General features: G+C 51.0%; 1 protein-coding gene across 1 annotated transcript in view; it reads left to right on the top strand.

Moving 5' to 3' along the window:
- Nucleotides 1-227: 227 nt before the first annotated feature.
- Nucleotides 228-17,396, top strand: part of LOC129735005 (hydrocephalus-inducing protein homolog) — a 97,603-nt gene continuing 80,434 nt past the window's right edge. Inside the window, exons 1-5 of the mRNA XM_055700393.1 lie at nt 228-233; nt 1,146-1,271; nt 2,901-3,020; nt 6,384-6,518; nt 13,189-13,388. Of these exons, the coding sequence (XP_055556368.1) occupies nt 228-233; nt 1,146-1,271; nt 2,901-3,020; nt 6,384-6,518; nt 13,189-13,388 (587 nt within the window). The remainder of the gene's footprint in view (nt 234-1,145; nt 1,272-2,900; nt 3,021-6,383; nt 6,519-13,188; nt 13,389-17,396) is intronic.

Raw genomic sequence — 17,396 nt, 5'->3', positions numbered from 1 at the left:
GCTGCGGCCAGGTAGGAGCTGTGTAAGGCTGGAAACTGCCCCCACGTCCTTCCTCTACCTGCCCCTCCTGTTGTCTGGCCGCACTGTGAAGCTGGACACCACCTCCCCGTCTCTCTGCTGCCGTGCTTCTGTCGGAGGTGACGATCATGGTGCAGTAGGGGATGGACTGTGTGCTGCTTCAGGGCAAGCCCAGAGTCTGTCTGGATGTGCCACCGGAGCCAATTTAAATGGACGTACCGGGCATTGCACCGGAATAGCTGAAGCATGAGCGTGTGCTTCGTTCTGTCCCCTTTGTGTGGGCAGCAATGTTTTGTCACGTCGGGATGCTTGCCAGCGCTGCTCTGACCATACCTGCCCTCCAGGCAGCTGGGCATGTGGTGGGCTGCTCAAACTCTGCCTGAAGGTTTCGAGAGGTATGGCTGGTCCCAGATGGAACAGGTTCCAAAACAGTTGTTCTGTCCCGTATCCCCTGTGGAGCACAGACCCAGCGCTGCAGACAGCAGCGGAGTCAGGGCAGTTCCTCCTTCCCATCCTCAGACGTCCTTTGCTGACCAGAGCTCACCTGACTGAAGGCGACCTGGCGCTGAGGCTCTGTCGAGGAGATCTCTCTGCATACTTCTGTGGAGAGGTCTCGGAGGCCAGAACAGAGAAAACAAGTGCTAATTCAAAAGAGATAACTAAAACTTGGAGCCATTCCTCTCCACCTCAGTTTTGGCACAACACTGCTTCTCTGCTTTCCTCTGACTCACCCAGCAGTGACGTCTCCACACGTGTGGTGGTTGTAAGCGTTGTGCAAGGATGGAGTTAGGGGGTTGCTGGTAACTCCTCCCGACCTTCTTCAAAGGTCACTGGCTCAATCCAGCAAATCTGAAGAGGAAACAAATGCCTGAAGAGCCAAATCCCCCAACATGTCACATCAAATCACAAAGGAGAAGCTACTGGGACAGAGCCACTTGGTTGGAGCGTGTGCATTCCGCTCTCTGTCATTAATTTACTGATGTTAAATATTTCAGCGGGTAATTATGGGACTTCCAGGACTATCCTAGTGGCTGTGATCACAAATTATTCATCAGTGGCTCTTGCACAAGAAAAGCCTTTCTGAATGAAGGCATTTCTGTAGCTCTTGCTGGTGTTTTGCATTTCAGCTGACTCCCTCTGCCTTCCTGAAGGAGATGACTCTTAGCACCAAGCAGAGGCTGGCCAGCACTCGGGAGATGCGGCGGCCCCAGATTACCCAGCTTCTCGACGTGAGCGAAGCCTCCCGTCATAAGGTAGCCTTTTCTTGCCCTTTTCCTTGCTGTTTGACGTGACATTTGAAGTGGGCCTATGCTTGTGACAGGCTTGCCTCCAGCTTATCTAAATACTTTGGTGGCAGTTTGTCGTTTCAAACTGCTGCTGGTGGTGGTGGCGTTCCTTCTGCTGGGGGAAAGGTGAAATGTTTTCCCCCAGTGAGCTGTTGAAGTCCTGGCCTGCACTAAGCCCATATAAATCACCTCTGCTGAAGTTGGTGGCTTTTGCTGGAGACGAGCTACTGTGGCTAAAGCATGATCCTGGAGAAAGGCTGGGGGGGGACACAAGAATGCAAGCTTGCAATTTCCCACCCTCCTGCTGAAATAGGCAGCCCTTGGTCTGGTGTAGTCTCTGTCAAACGCTTGGGGTCATCGGATGGCCTCAATGGTGGCAGCGTTGGTCTTTGAGGGCTGAGGGCCTACGGTAACTCTTCAAGGTGTAGCTCAAGCAATTGCATGAATGCTTTGGGTTGGAACGACGAGTGGGACCCTTACAGGGTGTTAGATTTTTCAGGCTGCCAGGTACACAGGGGAATGGCGCTGGGCAGAGGGGAGCGGGTGTGCTTTATCTGGATCAGTGTTTGCTTACATGTATGTTGAAAGCTGCTCTTCTTACACATCTGCTTAGTAGAACGCACGTTCCAAGTGGGTAGATGACTGAGGTAGGCTGTTGAGTGGAAAAGTGCCAGCAAGAGACCTGTAACAAATTGGTTGGGGATTGCCTTAGACAGCACGTGAGGTTGGGAACGCCTCGGACGAGCGCACACAGAACTGGCCGTGTGCTGTGGCTGCTGGCTTCAGCACGACCCTGACTCCTGTGCAGAAGCAGGAGACGTGCCTGTGTCTTGTGAGTGCGAAGAGTTCAGCTGGAAGGGGGGAGACAAAGCAGGGAGGGATTTTCTCCAAGTAATGCCTCTGCGCCGTAAGCGTTTGCTGTTTCTGTGTGTCGTCAGGCACGCTTCTGTAGTGGTATTAACTGACGTGGCAATAATGGACTGTAATGAAGCATCCGTTGAAAGCTCATGGGAAAAGGAGATGCCAAGTCCAGCCCTATTCAAGTTGCGCAGTAGTGCTGGGGAAGGAGCTGAACCTTATCACCTCATCTGTTGCTTTCTTAACGGCGGTGTTCCTTTTTGGCCTGTCTTCTCTTCCTCATGGTTTCTAGGCTGTGTATCAAAAAAGAGATTTGAGGATGGGTTGGACTTGGTGACTGTCTCAGGGTAAAGATAATCCCCAAACTGTTTCCCGTGGAGTCTCCTGTAAATGCTTGGCTTTCACTTGCTGCACGAGTGCTTACGGCTCTCGCAGTAAGTGCTCTGGAGCGGTGTGACCGTGTTAGCCCAGGGCTCTGCCGGAGGTAAGCGCTGCCTTGCCTTTTGGAGCAGGAAACCTGGAGAAACGGCCAGCAAAAGAACTGCTCGCTTGAGCCTGCTCAGTGTGGCCCAGAAACATTTGATCTGCTCAGAGCACAGGTGGGTGAGCTGCCGTTCCCCTGGCGTGAGCTGGGCAGGCGTACTCACCGGGAGACTGTACTTCACTGGGGACCGATGTAGTATTCTCTGATTGATGAATCTTTCTCCCAGCGGCTGAAACTCTGTTTTGCATCTGCAGTTCTCGGCACCTTCCCCGAGACAGCGCTCGTTCCAGCCTTTCCCGTCAGAGGTGGTATTCCAGAGCTACGTCCCCTACGAGGTCTATGAAGTGCCACTGACTCTGAGGAACGAGGACAAGGTAAGTGCTGGGATGTGGAAGTTTAACCCTGTGCTGGAACTGGAGAGCAGTGTCATCCGCGCGGTGCACAGCACAGCCAGTCACCTGCTGCAGCACAGCACATCCGGAGTAAAATGTCTCGCCACCTTTATTTTGCAAGATGGTGGAAATCTTGCCATGCTGAGGTTTCTCGCCCTGGTTTTGGCTGTGTGTTGGTAGTCCCTAACCGAAAGGAGCTTTTCTAGTCAGCATCCTTCCCCCTGAAAGCCCTGGATGGCTGGGAATGTTGAGGGCTGTACAGTTCTTCCCCGCCCTCGTGCTTTCCCTCGAGTGTGCACCGCGTCCTGGTGGCTCCGTGGTTAATCTTGGTTTCCACAGGGCAGCTCTGCCTCTGGGTGAGCTGCACAGAGAGCTGAACGGGCTGTCAGAGCGCAGGGGTTGAGTCTTCTCCGCTTTATGCTGGAGTAAGTTATAATTAGTGGTAACAGCGCTTCAGGAAAGGTGGTTTGAAACAGCAGTGGAAACAGACTGATGTAGCAGAAGCAGTGGGAGGCCTTTAGGTGCCGCTTCAGGCTCCTGCTAAGCTTAATTGGGTTCTGCTCAGGTTTTTCTGAGGCAATGTGACGCTCTGCTTCCCCTTTGGAGAGCCACAGCACGTTCAGAGTCAAGTGCCCTCGGAGGTCTCCACCTTTGCTTGAAAAACCTGATCATTTTGAGATTTCCGAAGAAAGCTGCAAATGGAAAAGTTGGAAAATGTCAGCAGTTTTGTTCCACTGTAAAGAGGGAAATTGAGACCTTTTGAATTTCAGTTGGGGAAACATTTGCTGGAATGAGGCATGTGCCAAGAGCAAGCTGGTGGGAAAAGGCAGAGGGAGGAAAGGAGCTGAGCTCGGTGTTCTCTCACTGCGCACTTTCCTACACGCAAGGGTTTCTCTTGATCTGTAGCAGTAAGTGCACTGGCAGCAGAGAAAGGTCAGGAAGAGAGGTGTAATTAAGGATACTCTTTTGTAATGAGGAATAAGAGGTATGTGTGAGGGGAGGGTGGGATGGGAAGACGGAAGTGTGCGCAAGAGCCAGTGAATTCCGCCCAGATTTCCAGATTTACCTGCTGGGGGGGACAAACAGGTGGACAACAAAAAAAAGCTGCCAAGGCAGCGAGTGGAAGGACAGCGGGAGAAGTCCAAGTATTTCCTGAGAGAACAGGTTTTGACAGGGATGTGGGTGAAAAGGGAAGACCCTTTGGCTGGGAAGGATGCGTGTGTGGTCCCTCAGTTATTCCTGGAGAGTACTGCACCATTCCTGGTCTGGCATTTAACTTGGGAACGTGGATAAGGTGTGGCATGGGTGCCTGCACCCAGGGAATGCCACTGGTGTGGTCTACACTGGGGTTTGGGCACCCCTTGCTGTAGGTATCTTCTTCCCAATTAAAATGTGCCTCAGTTTCTCTCTTCCTACTCTCTGCTTCGTTCCCACTGAGTCTTTTGGCTTCAGCTGCTCCATTATCCATGCAGCACCTCAAAATGGTTATCTTTGCCAAGTACCAGCCAACAGGCAAACAGTTGATTTGCTCTGTTCATGCTTCCTCAGGTGGAAAAGAACATCTGCATAACATTTCTGCCCTTCCCAGTAAGGAATAATAAACTTGTCCAGCTGCACCTTGGGGTTTACGTGCCCTGTAAAGGGGGAGGCAGTGTGTGAATGTGGGATTTTTCCAAACCGAACTAGTTTTGAAGCCGGTAAGACCTCAGCCATTGGAGAGCGTGGGTGTAAAAGTAGGATTAGCTCTAAGGAAAATCCTTGGTATGTTCTAAATACAGAAAGGTAGAGATGATAATCCTGAGAGGGTGTTCTATTCTAATTTTGTTGGCTTTTGGCAATGTCCTGGAGAAGAGCAGTGTTGTGCTCTGTCTCAGAGTTTTCGCGCTGGTTTCCCAGATTCTTCTGAATCTTATACTGCATGGCAGCCTGAAGTTGTTTGCCCCCTAAAAATCCAGCTGACAGCAAAATGTATTCCAAACAGAGGCTCTGTAATCGTGCAACTACAGAAGTGCTTTGCTATATACTTACTGCTCTCACCGGTGTTGTACAATTGCTTTTCTGTCTTCAGGCTGTTCCTCAGCACCCTCAGGTGTTCTGGGTGGCTTTTGCTGAAGGTCTTAGCCACACGTGCTCCTCTCCTAAGGGACTTGGTGACCAAACTGCTTGTGTGCGCTGTGAAACTGGCTCCTGGAACCCGCTGCCCCAGGACATTGCTGGGTTCCAAGGGCGTTTGGAGAGTTCAGGACTGCCTGGGCCATGGGTTACCAGGCTCGGGTGGGTGGTGCAGAACAAGCCTCCATTTTTTCCAAGCCTCCTGTGGGGTTGTTGTTTGTCAGTGAAGCTTCCCGTCAATCCAAATCACCTGCTTTAGACTTTGAGATTTGGTGCTCAGGGGTCGAGAAATGCCTGCGTGCTGTCTGTGTGCTGGTGGTGTCCCAGAGGGCAGAACCGTGCAGCAGGGTGCCTGCAGGGACTGCTGGGGGTGGGCAGGGATCCCCAGGGATCTGGCTTGCCTGCGCTGGCAGCTGCCTGGCTACGGTCACAGGCAGCAGGAGCCTCCGGAGAGCAGAGGTTGGCTTTTAAAACTGAGACTCCAGCGGCAGTCAGTGCCGGTCATGTATCTCGAGGCAGAAGATGCCTTTGGAGCCCATAGTTGATAGCCACAGCCTGGGGGGGGTCGCCTGGCTTTCCATCACTTTGCCAAGTTGCTGGCTCTCATCCTCTGCATCAGCCTTTCCTTGTAGCGTATTGTGCTTCTCCCTTGCTTCTTTACAGCTCCCTGTGAATTTTCCTAGCCATCCTCTGTTTGTGGGGTTGTCGCTTTGTCTTCCCATGTTCCTCCTTTTGCTCTTCAGGCCTGCTTTTATTCCCAGTGAGGCCACAGTATGTGTGGTCTCCTCCTCTTGCTGGTCTGCATGCATGACTCTAGCCCTGCTCAAACCTAGCATGTTAAAGTGCATTTCTTCCTTCCCCCAGGATTAACACGTACTGTTTGGCTTTCAGATAACACAGTTCCCTTCTAGGGGCATGACTGCCTGGGTGTGTACAGGCAGAAGCCGGCAGGTTCTTTGGGCCTGTTGAATACACGGGTGGCTTGATTCAGATATTATATCTCGGTGCTGCTGGTGTCTTCCCTGCTTGGCCCTTCCTTCATTGCCCTGCTGCCTCTGGCCTTGAGCTATTTTGCCCAGGCAGAAGGGATTAATGTTGACTCTTGTGTATTATGTGCACGTACCTCCAGAGCTAAAAGTGCTTTGGAAAGGTGGTTAAGGAAGGCTATTGGCAGGTCTCTTCTGCTCCTGTTTCCACAAGCTGCAAAATCATACTTTCTTACCTTTTCTGCAGGTTCCTCAGCTGCTGAAGGTCACCTTGGAGAGGTCACCTTATTTCAAGTTGATCAGCCACCATGCCGTGTGCCGCAAAGTACCGCCTGGCATGCTTGTGACTTTCCACATCGTTTTCACCCCCAATGAGAACAAGGTGAGACTGGAGGTCCCAAGAGACAGGTGCCTTCAGCGGGAGGCGAACCTGCGGGGCTGGGTTCAGAACAGGGCGTCTGCTGTGGGGTTTGCGGCACTGCTAATATCTGTCCGTTGCTGTATGGTTATGGGTTTGCTCTGATAATTATAAATACAAAAGCCTATTTAAAATTGACCTGTTGTTTGGAGGACGCGAAGTTGAGCCTGATCAGAGTGAGGACCGCCACTTTTGAAAACTGGAGTCACTGGGATGTGTATCACGTTGGACACAGCAGTGAGACAGTGGAACGTTCTGTCTGAAGCCGGCACTTTCCTTGCACACCGGTTATAGCCCGTGCCGTGCTGCAAGGTTTGCTCTAGGCTGTGGTCAGGCAGCCTGCGGCTGGTCACATCCTGGCTGGCAGCACCATGCGATGCCACCGCAGCAGGGACTGACGGGCTGTGCATTCCCTCCCCGTGCTTTCCTGGGCGTTTGCAGGGGAAGGTGCACGTGGGACAGTAGGAAGATGGCCGGGAGGAGTGTTGATGTTTAGCCATCCCACCTCTCTACTCAGTGTTAGGGGCTTAATTATGATAGAAAATACTAGAGGAGTGAATAGATGCAGAGAGCTTTCCTCTTTCCCATCTGGCAACCAGTTCCCTGCCTCACCCTGGGCTGGAGCGAAGGTGATGCTTTTTCATACCCTCTGTGTTCCAGCCTTGCCGCTGTGCTGCCCCTGAGGATACTTGCCTGCCTGTGCTCCAGCTGTGATTCTAGGGGAGAAGATGTGCTCGTGGCGGGGAGCCAGCCTGGCACAGCCGCACTGAGCTCTAGATGTCTTTAATCAGCAGGGGGCCGGTGTGCTGCAGATGACAGAGACATCTGGAGCACACCCAGGCATTGAAGGGGCAGGTAGAATCTGCAGGCAGACACTTACCCCGGAGCCTTTGGGCAGTCACGCTGGTGTGGCTGTGGCTGTGTGCATGTGGCTGTGGCTGCTGTGTCAGCTGGCACCTATTCCCTGCCCCATGTGCCATGCTTTTGCTTGGAGGTTGGAACATCGGTGCTGTGGCTCTGGCAAGCCTGGCACGGTGCCGTGATGTGAAGGGGTGACAGTGTTGTCTGGAGGCTTCTTAATGCAGAAGGGTTTAGCACATAGCATGGAAGGGAAGAAGCATTGCAGGGGCATACAGCCAGGCTGACTCTTCCCAGCAGCACCCTGCTGCCTCTTGGCAGGGTTCTTTGTGTGGCTGTGTGGGCGAGGCGAGGTTAGGGGATAGCTCTGAGCCAGCTGATGCTTCTGCGCCAGGCCAGAGGCGCAGGATCCCTTTGGGCACAGCTGTTCTCTCATCTTCTGTTTGCTGCTTAGATTTAGTTTAATGCCCTGTCCTATCATCAAACAGCGTGGCTGTAGCAAACTAAAGAGGAAATGCCCTGCGGCCCCTGGCTCCCTGAGCTTGTGAAATGATCTGTTGCTTTGGGGAGGGACTGAGAAATGGTTTTACATCATTCGTATGGAAGGTTAAAATGACCTTGGCCTAGGGCAGTTCTCCATACTGCCCAAGTGACATAAGAGCTTAACCTCACCGAGGTAGGCTTTGCAGAGGACGCTGCTTCCTTTAAAATGTGATTTATTAGTATTCATGAGCATTCATTTTTGGGATGGAAGTAAATTGGTTCCCATGAAGGGCAAATTGCTGCTCTTCAACTATAGAGAAGCAGCAGAGCAACAGATGAACATCACCCCAAATAGAAGTAGGGTGAGAGAACCCCCAGGAGCACTCATGTCCAGTACTTTGTCCCTTGTCTTGCCCTTGAACTGGTGAGTGTGTGGCATTAGGGAGCTGTGCCAGCGAGGTCCTCTGCACAGCTTCAGCGACACCCTGGCGGTTTCTGCTGACCTGGGTTTTGTGCTCCTTGCAGGGCATTGGGGGAGGGATGTGGGCTGCTTGGTGAGGAGCACAAGGGGATTGTACAGCAGAACCAGAATGTTGTACAAACGGAATGTTTTGGCTCATACTTGATGGAGCGTGAGTCAGCGGAGTGCCAGAGTGCTGTAGCTGAGCTAGAAATGCATCAGTAGCATGGTCAGGAGGTGCAGAGCACCTTGCAAAGCCCTTAGCCAAGAGGCAGGCTTTGGGAAATGGTTCCGTAAAGCCACCTGCGCTGGGCTTGCAGTTGCTTGCCTGCAGAGTATCTGTGTGTTAATTGTGGAAGGCTCAGGAGTGCTGCCTTTGAACAACCTCTACATCCCTGATGCTGCACGATCCACAGGGACTGTGGGTAACCCAGTGAACTGGGATGCGGGTCTTCCTGATGGGGAGTTGGTTTGTATAATTCTCTTGCTTTGAATCTGTTCTTCCCTGGGGTAAGTCTGACTTCAGTGAAGTCACTCCTGAATCAAAGGAGTACAGTTGTGGCCAAGCCTTAAGTACTAGGGCCATGTGAGCTGTTGGTGGCTGAAATGCTGTGTGCCACGTAGCCCTTTCTTGGAAAATGAGCAGTTTCCTACTGTCTGGCAGTCATTTGGGAATGTGCCACGTGATTGGACTGTCAGAAAATAAATAAACAGCTGGTGTGCCTCTTGGTTTATTGGCACTTGTGTTATAAATGAACTGCTAATTTTTCTGCTGGGCAACATTTCCAATTTGTTACTCTTGCTGCTTCTGATTTGCACGTTTCTGTTTTATGGCTCCAGTTGTACAGCGTGGGTGTTCTCGTGCCAGCCCCTGTTCCCACATGTTCTTGCGTTATGGTCTGACGGCCTCTGCTGAATTGGAAACCATTGTGGCACTGACTGGCAGATAAACAACAGACAGAAATACTTCCATTTGTGCGTCCTACAGGCTTATTAATAGTTTATTGTAAAGGAAGAAGGAAGTAAGAAGCACATAAAAACATAGCACAGCTTATTCCGTGTTGTCGTCTTGCTCTTTTCACTGTAGCAGTGCACTGTTTTCAGGCAATGCAAGTTCAGTCTGTGAGGTTTGTGAAATTCATTACTGATGCTCGGTGGAGACTGAATTAATGCACATTGATTACTATGAAATACGACAGGACAGCGAGTTACTGCATTACTGAAATGAAGTCCTTTAAAATTCAGCGCAGCCCTGTTAGATGCTTTGTAGCGCCCAGAAGCTATTCCAAGTATACTTTCAAGATGGCTCGTGTGGGGAGGAAAGGGGCAGAAGACCAAGGCAAATGGCCCGGTGATAAATGAACCTGGAGCTAAGCGACTCATTTCAGAGTGCTGCGAACCGGCAGCTGAGGGGGGCAGGTGCAGGGGCACCCCCTTCTCCTGCGACTGTATCTTCATCCTCCGGTCCCTCCTCTCTGGTCATGGCCCTTATTTTCCAGCCTTTGATATCAGGGTTTCAGCGGGAGCTTTCCCTGCTTGGCTTGCCGTGTGACCTCATGCTACAAGGATCTTTTCTGTGCAAGTCGTCTGCTGCAAGGAATTCAGTGCAGGATTTAGGATGGGTTATGCAGGAAATCTGACATCCGAGTGTGGTGTTGTGGGCAGCTAAGGTTGATATCACTGTGGCAGTATTACCGTTAGCCCCTGAGTTTGCAGAGAGCCTGAAACAGCATCAGAGACGAGCAGCTGCTTCAGTTCCAGTGGGTGCCAGTTCAGATGCCAGTGGCGATACCTGGAAGGCCAGAGCTTGTAATTTACTGCTTGTCAAAGGGGTGTGAGAGAAGGGGAACCATCGTACAACTGTCTGCCATCCTTGCAATGGAGAGGGGAGTTGTATGAAGGATGTAGTCATGTTTTCATGAAAATCTGTAGCCTGAAGCTGTGTCTAAACACAACAAACTTTAGAGCATAGATGGGATGCAACCCCTCTGTCATCCAGGCACGTTTATTTAGAAACGTGGTCTTAAACAGTCTGCTAAGGGTTTGTAGTTGCGAAGCAGAACAAGATTTTGAACTGGTCTCAACAGTTGCCCAGGCTGTAAGCAAGTGTGTAGCAGAGTTAGTGTCCAGGTAGCACGAGGCAGTGCTGCAGTGGAGACTGCAACCCGTTCCCCACCCAGGGGGGCAATTCAGCTTTCAAAAGCTTAAGGGACCATGGGTCCACAGCGACACAAACAGCCAGCTTCTGCCTAGCACCCCTCCTGCCTTGGGTTTCGCCCTGTTTGGGCTGACGCTGCATTCAGCCTGGTGCAAGGTCCCACTTTGGTGGGGTGGTAGAGCGTGGCTGAAGGGTCAGCCTGCTCTGAAGTGCTGAGTCAAGCCTTGCACGGGATGCCATGTTCCACGGTGTCCCTGGAGAGGGGGCTTGGGACATGATGTGCATCTGCATGAATGGTGAGAGGCAGCTTTCTCTCCCAAGGTCGTGGTTGTCTCTGTGAAACCAAATCCTTGCTGCTTTAGCCTTGCCCTCAGGTCCCTGGAGAAAGAATTCCCTTTCCTTGTGCGTTGCTGTGCAGGTTGTCCCGGTGCCCCTCACCAGCAATGGAGCTGGGAAGGTTGCCTGTGCTTGCTTTTGGGGGAGGGGGGGATTTATTTCTTGGGCTCTTAATTACCTTGCTGTCATCCATTTGCTCCTTAGCAATGACAACGACTTGACAATTACTTCCTTTTACTTCCCTCAAATACCTCCAGTTGTTTTAAGTTCCTTTTTTTTTATCTCCCTGCTGATCTGAACTTGCATCCTCCTCTGTCTACCTGGCATCTGGAAGAGAGAGATAAGTAAATATGGCATGCCAAGACTAAGGCAGGTAGCTTTCAATTGGATTTGCCTTTGTTACAGTAATGTGGCCGAAATAACAACAACAGCAAAAGCAAATGGCACTCTCCATTTGCTAATGCAGTTTCTGAGCATCTGAACAGTCTGGGAGGTGAAGTACCCAGGAGGTAATGGGTGCTTTAAAGTCATATGGGCTGCCCGTAGCTTTTATTTTAGAGGGCTTGGGCTGCAAGATTGAGTACAAACTTGCTAATTCAGAAAGACTTGCTGAAGATGAAACCCTTGCCTGGAATATGATGTTAAATCCTGCAGGTTGCTTGCTGCAGTTCCCTTGCTAGTATTTTACCTTCCAAATAGGAAAAGCAAAAGCCCTTGTGCAGTTTGTAGGGTGACTGTTTGAGATGTCTAGAAGAAGAGATCCTTCTTTATTCTTTGTGCCTTGGATGGGGCAGCATCTGTTTTGTCAACCTTAGTGGTGGGTGAGGCGCTGGGTGGTGGGTGAGGCGCTGGGTGTCAGCTGTTGTGTTGGAGCACTGGGTACGTGTCTGTGCCACGGCTGGCTGCCTTAGGGCCCTTCCAGGAGGGGATGGGGATGGGAGCAGGAAATCCCAACCGCGGAGGAATCCGGATCAGTTCTGCTGAAGGGAGTTTGCTGCTGTGTGCGGTTCCTAAATCAAAGTGCTTGCTGCTTCAACAATTACAAGAATATCAAATGAATTAAAAGCACTGGGGCAAAAATCAGGGCAGCGAGTGACTGATGAGAAGCAGAGCTTTGATCAGCTCATCAACAAGAGCGCTGCTGGGGGTAATGGCTCCTGGCCCTATGGCAGCAGCTTTACCACTGGTTTCAGTGGGGGCAAGGTGATAGTTCCAGCGCAGCGATGCCATGCCATACATCTGGAGACTGCTCTGCTCATCCCTACAGTAAAATGCTTTTGGTAATTTGATTTGCCTTCCTGCTGCTAAACGCCAGGCAGCCGGGGCGCGGGGGGGATTGCCTGGCTCTGTTCTGAACGAGCCAGTGGCTGGGACTGCACAGCCGGCTTTGCTCTGGTGGGGTGTCTGAGTGTCCCCCGTGTGCAGCTCCCGATGCCGCCTGCCTGGGGTGGGTGTGCTAACCAGGCACGCCGTCACTTACTCCTCTAGAACAGACCTTACAGAGGGGTTCGATTAAGGCATCAGCCAAAGCTGTCTCTGTGTCCCCTGGGGCTGGGTGAGATGTAAAGGGAAACTGAGTTCAGACACAGCTAACACCCTTTAACTCTAGCGCAGAGCTGGCGTAGGCTGCTGAGGGCAGGGGTGGAACTGTTAGTGCTTTTAAGTACTTGTGAAACCTCTTGCAAAAACAGTTTGGGTCTGGAGCTGAGCCGGCTCTGGTGTGGGGAGATGGGTCAGATGGCTTTTGAAGGGTGCGTGTCCCCAGCCTTGGCCCTGTAAGGCTGTGGGAGCGGGTGAGAAATACAGCTGTACCCTACACTCAGCTGGCATCGCAGCAATTACCGTGTCCAGCTTGTGAAGCATTTCCCCAGCGACTGACCGTTGATCACGTATGTGCTGAAGTCCTTTTGAAAACGTACCTGAGCATCCCCTGCCAAGCTTCAACAAGGTCTCCACGTTGCTGGCTTTGAAGTTAGTGCTGTGGCACAGCTGGGTTCTCAGTGGTGCTTCCAACAGTCTGCGGTGGCGATTGAAGCAGGTTCCATTAGTGCTGTGATCCCTTGCGTGAAGCGACTCTGTTTTGGTGCCTCGGAATCAAAGCATCAGATAATTGTGGTGCTGCCAGCTTGCTGCGAAAGTGGGTGAATCAGTGGGCTTGTTTCTTCTTTGCAAGTTAACAACTGTGTGCAAGTCATGCTGGAATGAAAGGTCATGAAGGTAAAAGGTACTATTATTCCGTTATTGAACGCTACTGCAACAGTCCTAGAAAACAGCAGTTTTTCTTCTGCCGTGGGAATGGTGCTAAATGCATTGTGCTGAGATTGTTTCTTTCCCTGCAGGATTATTTCCACGAGCTCATCTGCATCACAGAAAGGGAGAAGTTTGTTGTGCCAATCCGAGCTATAGGTGCCCGAGCTATCCTGGACTTCCCCGACCAGGTGAACTTCTCAGCCTGTCCAGTCAAGTACAGCACCCAGAAAACGCTGCTGGTTCGCAACGTTGGTAACCGGGAGGCCCGCTACTGCATCAGCACGCAGAGGTAGGGAGCTCATCTTTTTTTGTGCAAAACACTGTGGCGTGATAATATAGTTGGAAAACAGCAACAAAAAGGAACCGGAGCACCTGAGCTGCCATGCTGCTGTCGTGGCTGGAGATGGGCAGGGCACGTGGGTTTTGCTGTTGATTATAGTGTTTGAAGCATGGCGCAACCTCTGCTAAAACCCTGCAAGCTGCAGAGTGGAGTTTTATAGTGCAACGGTGTCTTCAGAGCACAGTCGTGCAAGACTGATTCTGTTAGACTGAAGGAGCAATTGTAAGAAGGCAGCTGGACTGCCCTCGGGCTGTGGAAGATCCTGCGGGGCAGACGACAGCTCTAGGAGCTCAGTTCCTGCAGACCAAGGGCAGTGTTAAGAAATGGGCAAGCTCTGAGCTGGTGGAAGAGACATTTAAGAATTTATCAGCAGTTTGTCTAGAGTAGCAAGTGCAATTGGAGATTGCAGATCAAAGCAATTGGTATCGAGACCCTGAGAAAAACAGGGTGTGGTCCAGAACCTGGTTTTCCAGTAGGTTTGATCTGGTCCCTGGGATCCAATATTCTTCAGCAGAATGAGCTTGTAAGTGGAGACGAGCTGGCAGTGGCTTCAAAGCTGCACTACAGCCCCAAAGAGGAATGCCTTACAGCGGGGCCACAGGCCAAAGATGCAGCAAATACCTGGTGCGTGGGTTGGGAGCCTTTTCTAGAGCTTTGTCTCTCTCGGATCTCCTGGAAAGTGCTCTAGCATGCTGTAGTAGCCACCACCAACCTCCTTGATCCTCAGTACCTTCTGAAATGGTTATGTGGCCCTGTTGGCCAAATATACGCGTTCCTTGGGAGGCCACAAGCACGTGGTATTTGGGCAGTCTCCTGGTCAAGCGCCCGATGTGTGCTGTGTCGTGGACAGCCTGTACTGTTCCTGTTGGTCTGAGAAGACAGTCACTGTTTTTCCAGTTTGCTGAACTGCACCTGCAAGGAAACCAGTTCAGCTGGCTGGTAGTTAGCTCCGAGTTGCTTGGTCCCAGAGGTCTTGGTGCAGGAGCTGAGGTCCAGAACGCAGCAAAGACCTGCCATCTGCCTTAGTGCACCTGAGTTGCTTCAGTTTCTTCCCCAGGAAAACAGGGGTCAAGAGAAGGCTCTTTGCTCTTTCTCCTGGGAAGCGTGAAGGTCCAAGAGGCTCCTACCAAAGCCTGGCAAGGCTATGGAAGCTTCCAGGATGCTATTCAAGCAGGCTGCTGCTTTTCACTGTGGAAATACGTAGGCAGGACCTTGTAAATCCCTGTACAGCTTCCCTCTGGGATTTCCAGATCTAGTCGTCACCACCAAAACAGATACCCAGTCGTGTCTGGCATCTCTTGGCAATGTCCTTGCCAACTATTCTGTTGAGTGATCCAGCGTGTGTTGAATCCTGCTTGATATGGATTTTATGCTGAACTTCAGCAATTAAATTTTTCAGTCCTGATTTGCAACAGAGAGATGGGAAGTGTTGCAAAAGCTTTATTTCATACGACACACAAAAAAGTACAATTCTGAATAACTGGATTGTGTGTGTGCAGAGATCAAAAGCTGGTAAGATTTCCCATGTCAGCTGAAGGCATCAGTCATCTCTTCCATTTCATTACGAATTTTTGAAAGCCAGTTTGAAATTTCAAACTGATGATTTAAATCTTTGAGTATAAGCAGCGTTTTATTCTAATGAAGTTGCCTCCACTTTCATTCAGATTTCTTTTTAAATACTCTGAAGTTCCTGTGTTTCTGCTGTTTTTATTTTTTTTGCTTTAAGTGTTCAGCAAAATGTCATAATGGATTCTTCATTGGGAACTTTCTTAGAGGTTGAGTTCCTCCAATGCCTGTCTGTCTACCATCTGCTTGGATATATGCACAAATGTATAGGAAATATGAGAAATTTGGGGGCTATATGTGAAATGGAATTGGGCTGATGGAGAAGAGAAACTCAGAATAACTTTGGAAGGGACCTCTGGAGATCATCTGACCAAACACGGCGCTCAAAGCAAGACCAGTGTCAAAGTTCAGTTGGGTGTGCACACAACATGAGAAGTAAGATCGGGTAATACCAGCCTTGCTCTGTCCTCCTCCAGGCTGTGCAAAGCCCTTTATCCCAGCATCTCCCTGTATGTCCTGTGCTGCAGCCTCTAAGCTCCCTTTCCGTAGAAAGGCTTTTGTGCCCTCCAGCCTGTACTGCCAGGGATTCTTCCACCCCAAATACAGGTGGCTGCATTTCCCATCCCTCGGCTGCATGCAGTTCTGCTGTGTCCCAGTGAATGGCAGCCCAGCCCTCCAGTATCTGGACCGTAGTGCCCCAAGCTTGTATCCCCCACTCAGAATCCAAGTGTTCCCCCCTCTTGACCAGGTCAGCACATCCCCTTGCAGCCCGAGAGCAGAACCCCCACGTTCTTTCTCCCTGTGCGATGAGGCCATGGTGTGCCAGGAGCGGTTCTTCCAGCCAGTGCTGGGGACTGCACTGTGTGACAGTGGGTTCCCTGCTGCTTGTGCTGTGAGAAGTTGCTCAGGTACCTGCCCCGAGGTCCCAGGTGAGCTCAGTGGCTCCAGCAACCCCAGCAGAAAAGAAGTGGCCTCCCAGCTGGCGTGACAAGTAGGCTGGAGAGTCAGAGCAGTACTAGTGTAAATATAGAAAGTCTCTTCCTGTCGTTCTCATTGTTAAGGCTGGATAACGAGTTTCTTCTCCATGGCATTCAGGGAGATAAATGTCATTCCAGTACGTTTCAGTTGAAAATGGCGTCTGGAAACAGATCTCAGCGCAGCACTGCCTTTTCCTGACGTTACAGACCTTGTGCTACGCTGTGCTATGGCGCCAGAGAGGATCCGTCTGAGAAGATACATTAAGGAATGGCCCATCAGGCTCTGAAAGCTCAGGAAATGATGCTACAAGGTGCAGTGCTAGGAGCCCCCTGTAGTACCCATATACGACATCGAGGTGTGGGATTGGAGAGTTACCACAGGATGTACAAGGACAGGACAACAGATGCCAGAACATATCCGTATGAAATTGCTTACTAGTCTGGTGTTGCTCCCTTTCTGCAGGGCAGTAACGGGCAAGATCTCAGCAGGTTCTGGCGGGAAGGTCTCCCTCAGGCTGGTGTGGCTAGAGGAGTTTATACAAGCTGGGGATTGCAAGGCACCGCTGGGAGATCTGGACCTGTGACAGTTTAGATGTTGTACAACAAAGCAAACGTACAAATGGACGTAGTTAAAAAGGATGTCAGAAAAGAAGCTGTTAAAAAACCTCCAAACCTTATGTTTCCTGTTTTTTCAGGAGCAGTAGTGATTCACTAACAGGGTAGATCTAACAGGAAAAGGATTATCTTAAAGAACAGCTCACAATTAATGGAGAGAAGGCCAGAGTTTAGCCTGCCAGCTTCATCTCTTGGCAGTGGCTTTCATGTGGCTATTAGTGTGTCAGGGACGTTTCCTTAGCATCTCTTATCTGTAGGCTGCAGCGAACAGCTTAGTGATGTGGACTGAAATTCAGAGTTCAGGTTAAGCATGGACCTTGCATCCCTCTGGGTCTTGGAGAACCAGGTCTATGTGAGGGATACCAAGCTCCTGCGACAGCAGTAACAAAGTTGTCCCGTGGGTACAGCGTGGGGTGGGAGGCAGGAGGTGCGGTGTCTGACTTGTGCTCTGTTTCTCAGTCCTGAGAATGAGTCCTGACCTTGGTGGGATCCTCTTCTTCTGATAATTTGAAGATGGGAAGATACCTTCTTTCTCGGGCATCCCCTGAAGTCATCCTCAGGAGTGTTATGCCCATCCCAGCTATCTGAGGGCAGGGGTATGCAGACAAGGGGATGGGATGGGAGGTGGTGCTGAAGTGTGGCCCTTAACCAGCAGCTTTTCTGTTCTGGCCATGTTTCGGGGGGGGGGGGGGGGGGGAGGGAAAAAAAAAAAAAAGTTGGGGGAATTTTTCTGTGCCTTTCCCCCAGCAGGCAGTGATGCTAGCCAAGCACCAGCAGAGCCCTGCCCAGTATAACCAGG

This window comes from Falco cherrug, unplaced genomic scaffold (assembly GCF_023634085.1).
Source record: "Falco cherrug isolate bFalChe1 unplaced genomic scaffold, bFalChe1.pri scaffold_101, whole genome shotgun sequence".
NCBI lineage: Eukaryota > Metazoa > Chordata > Aves > Falconiformes > Falconidae > Falco > Falco cherrug.
Note: the sequence above shows the minus strand (reverse complement) of the source record. Positions and strands in the feature narration are given on the sequence as shown.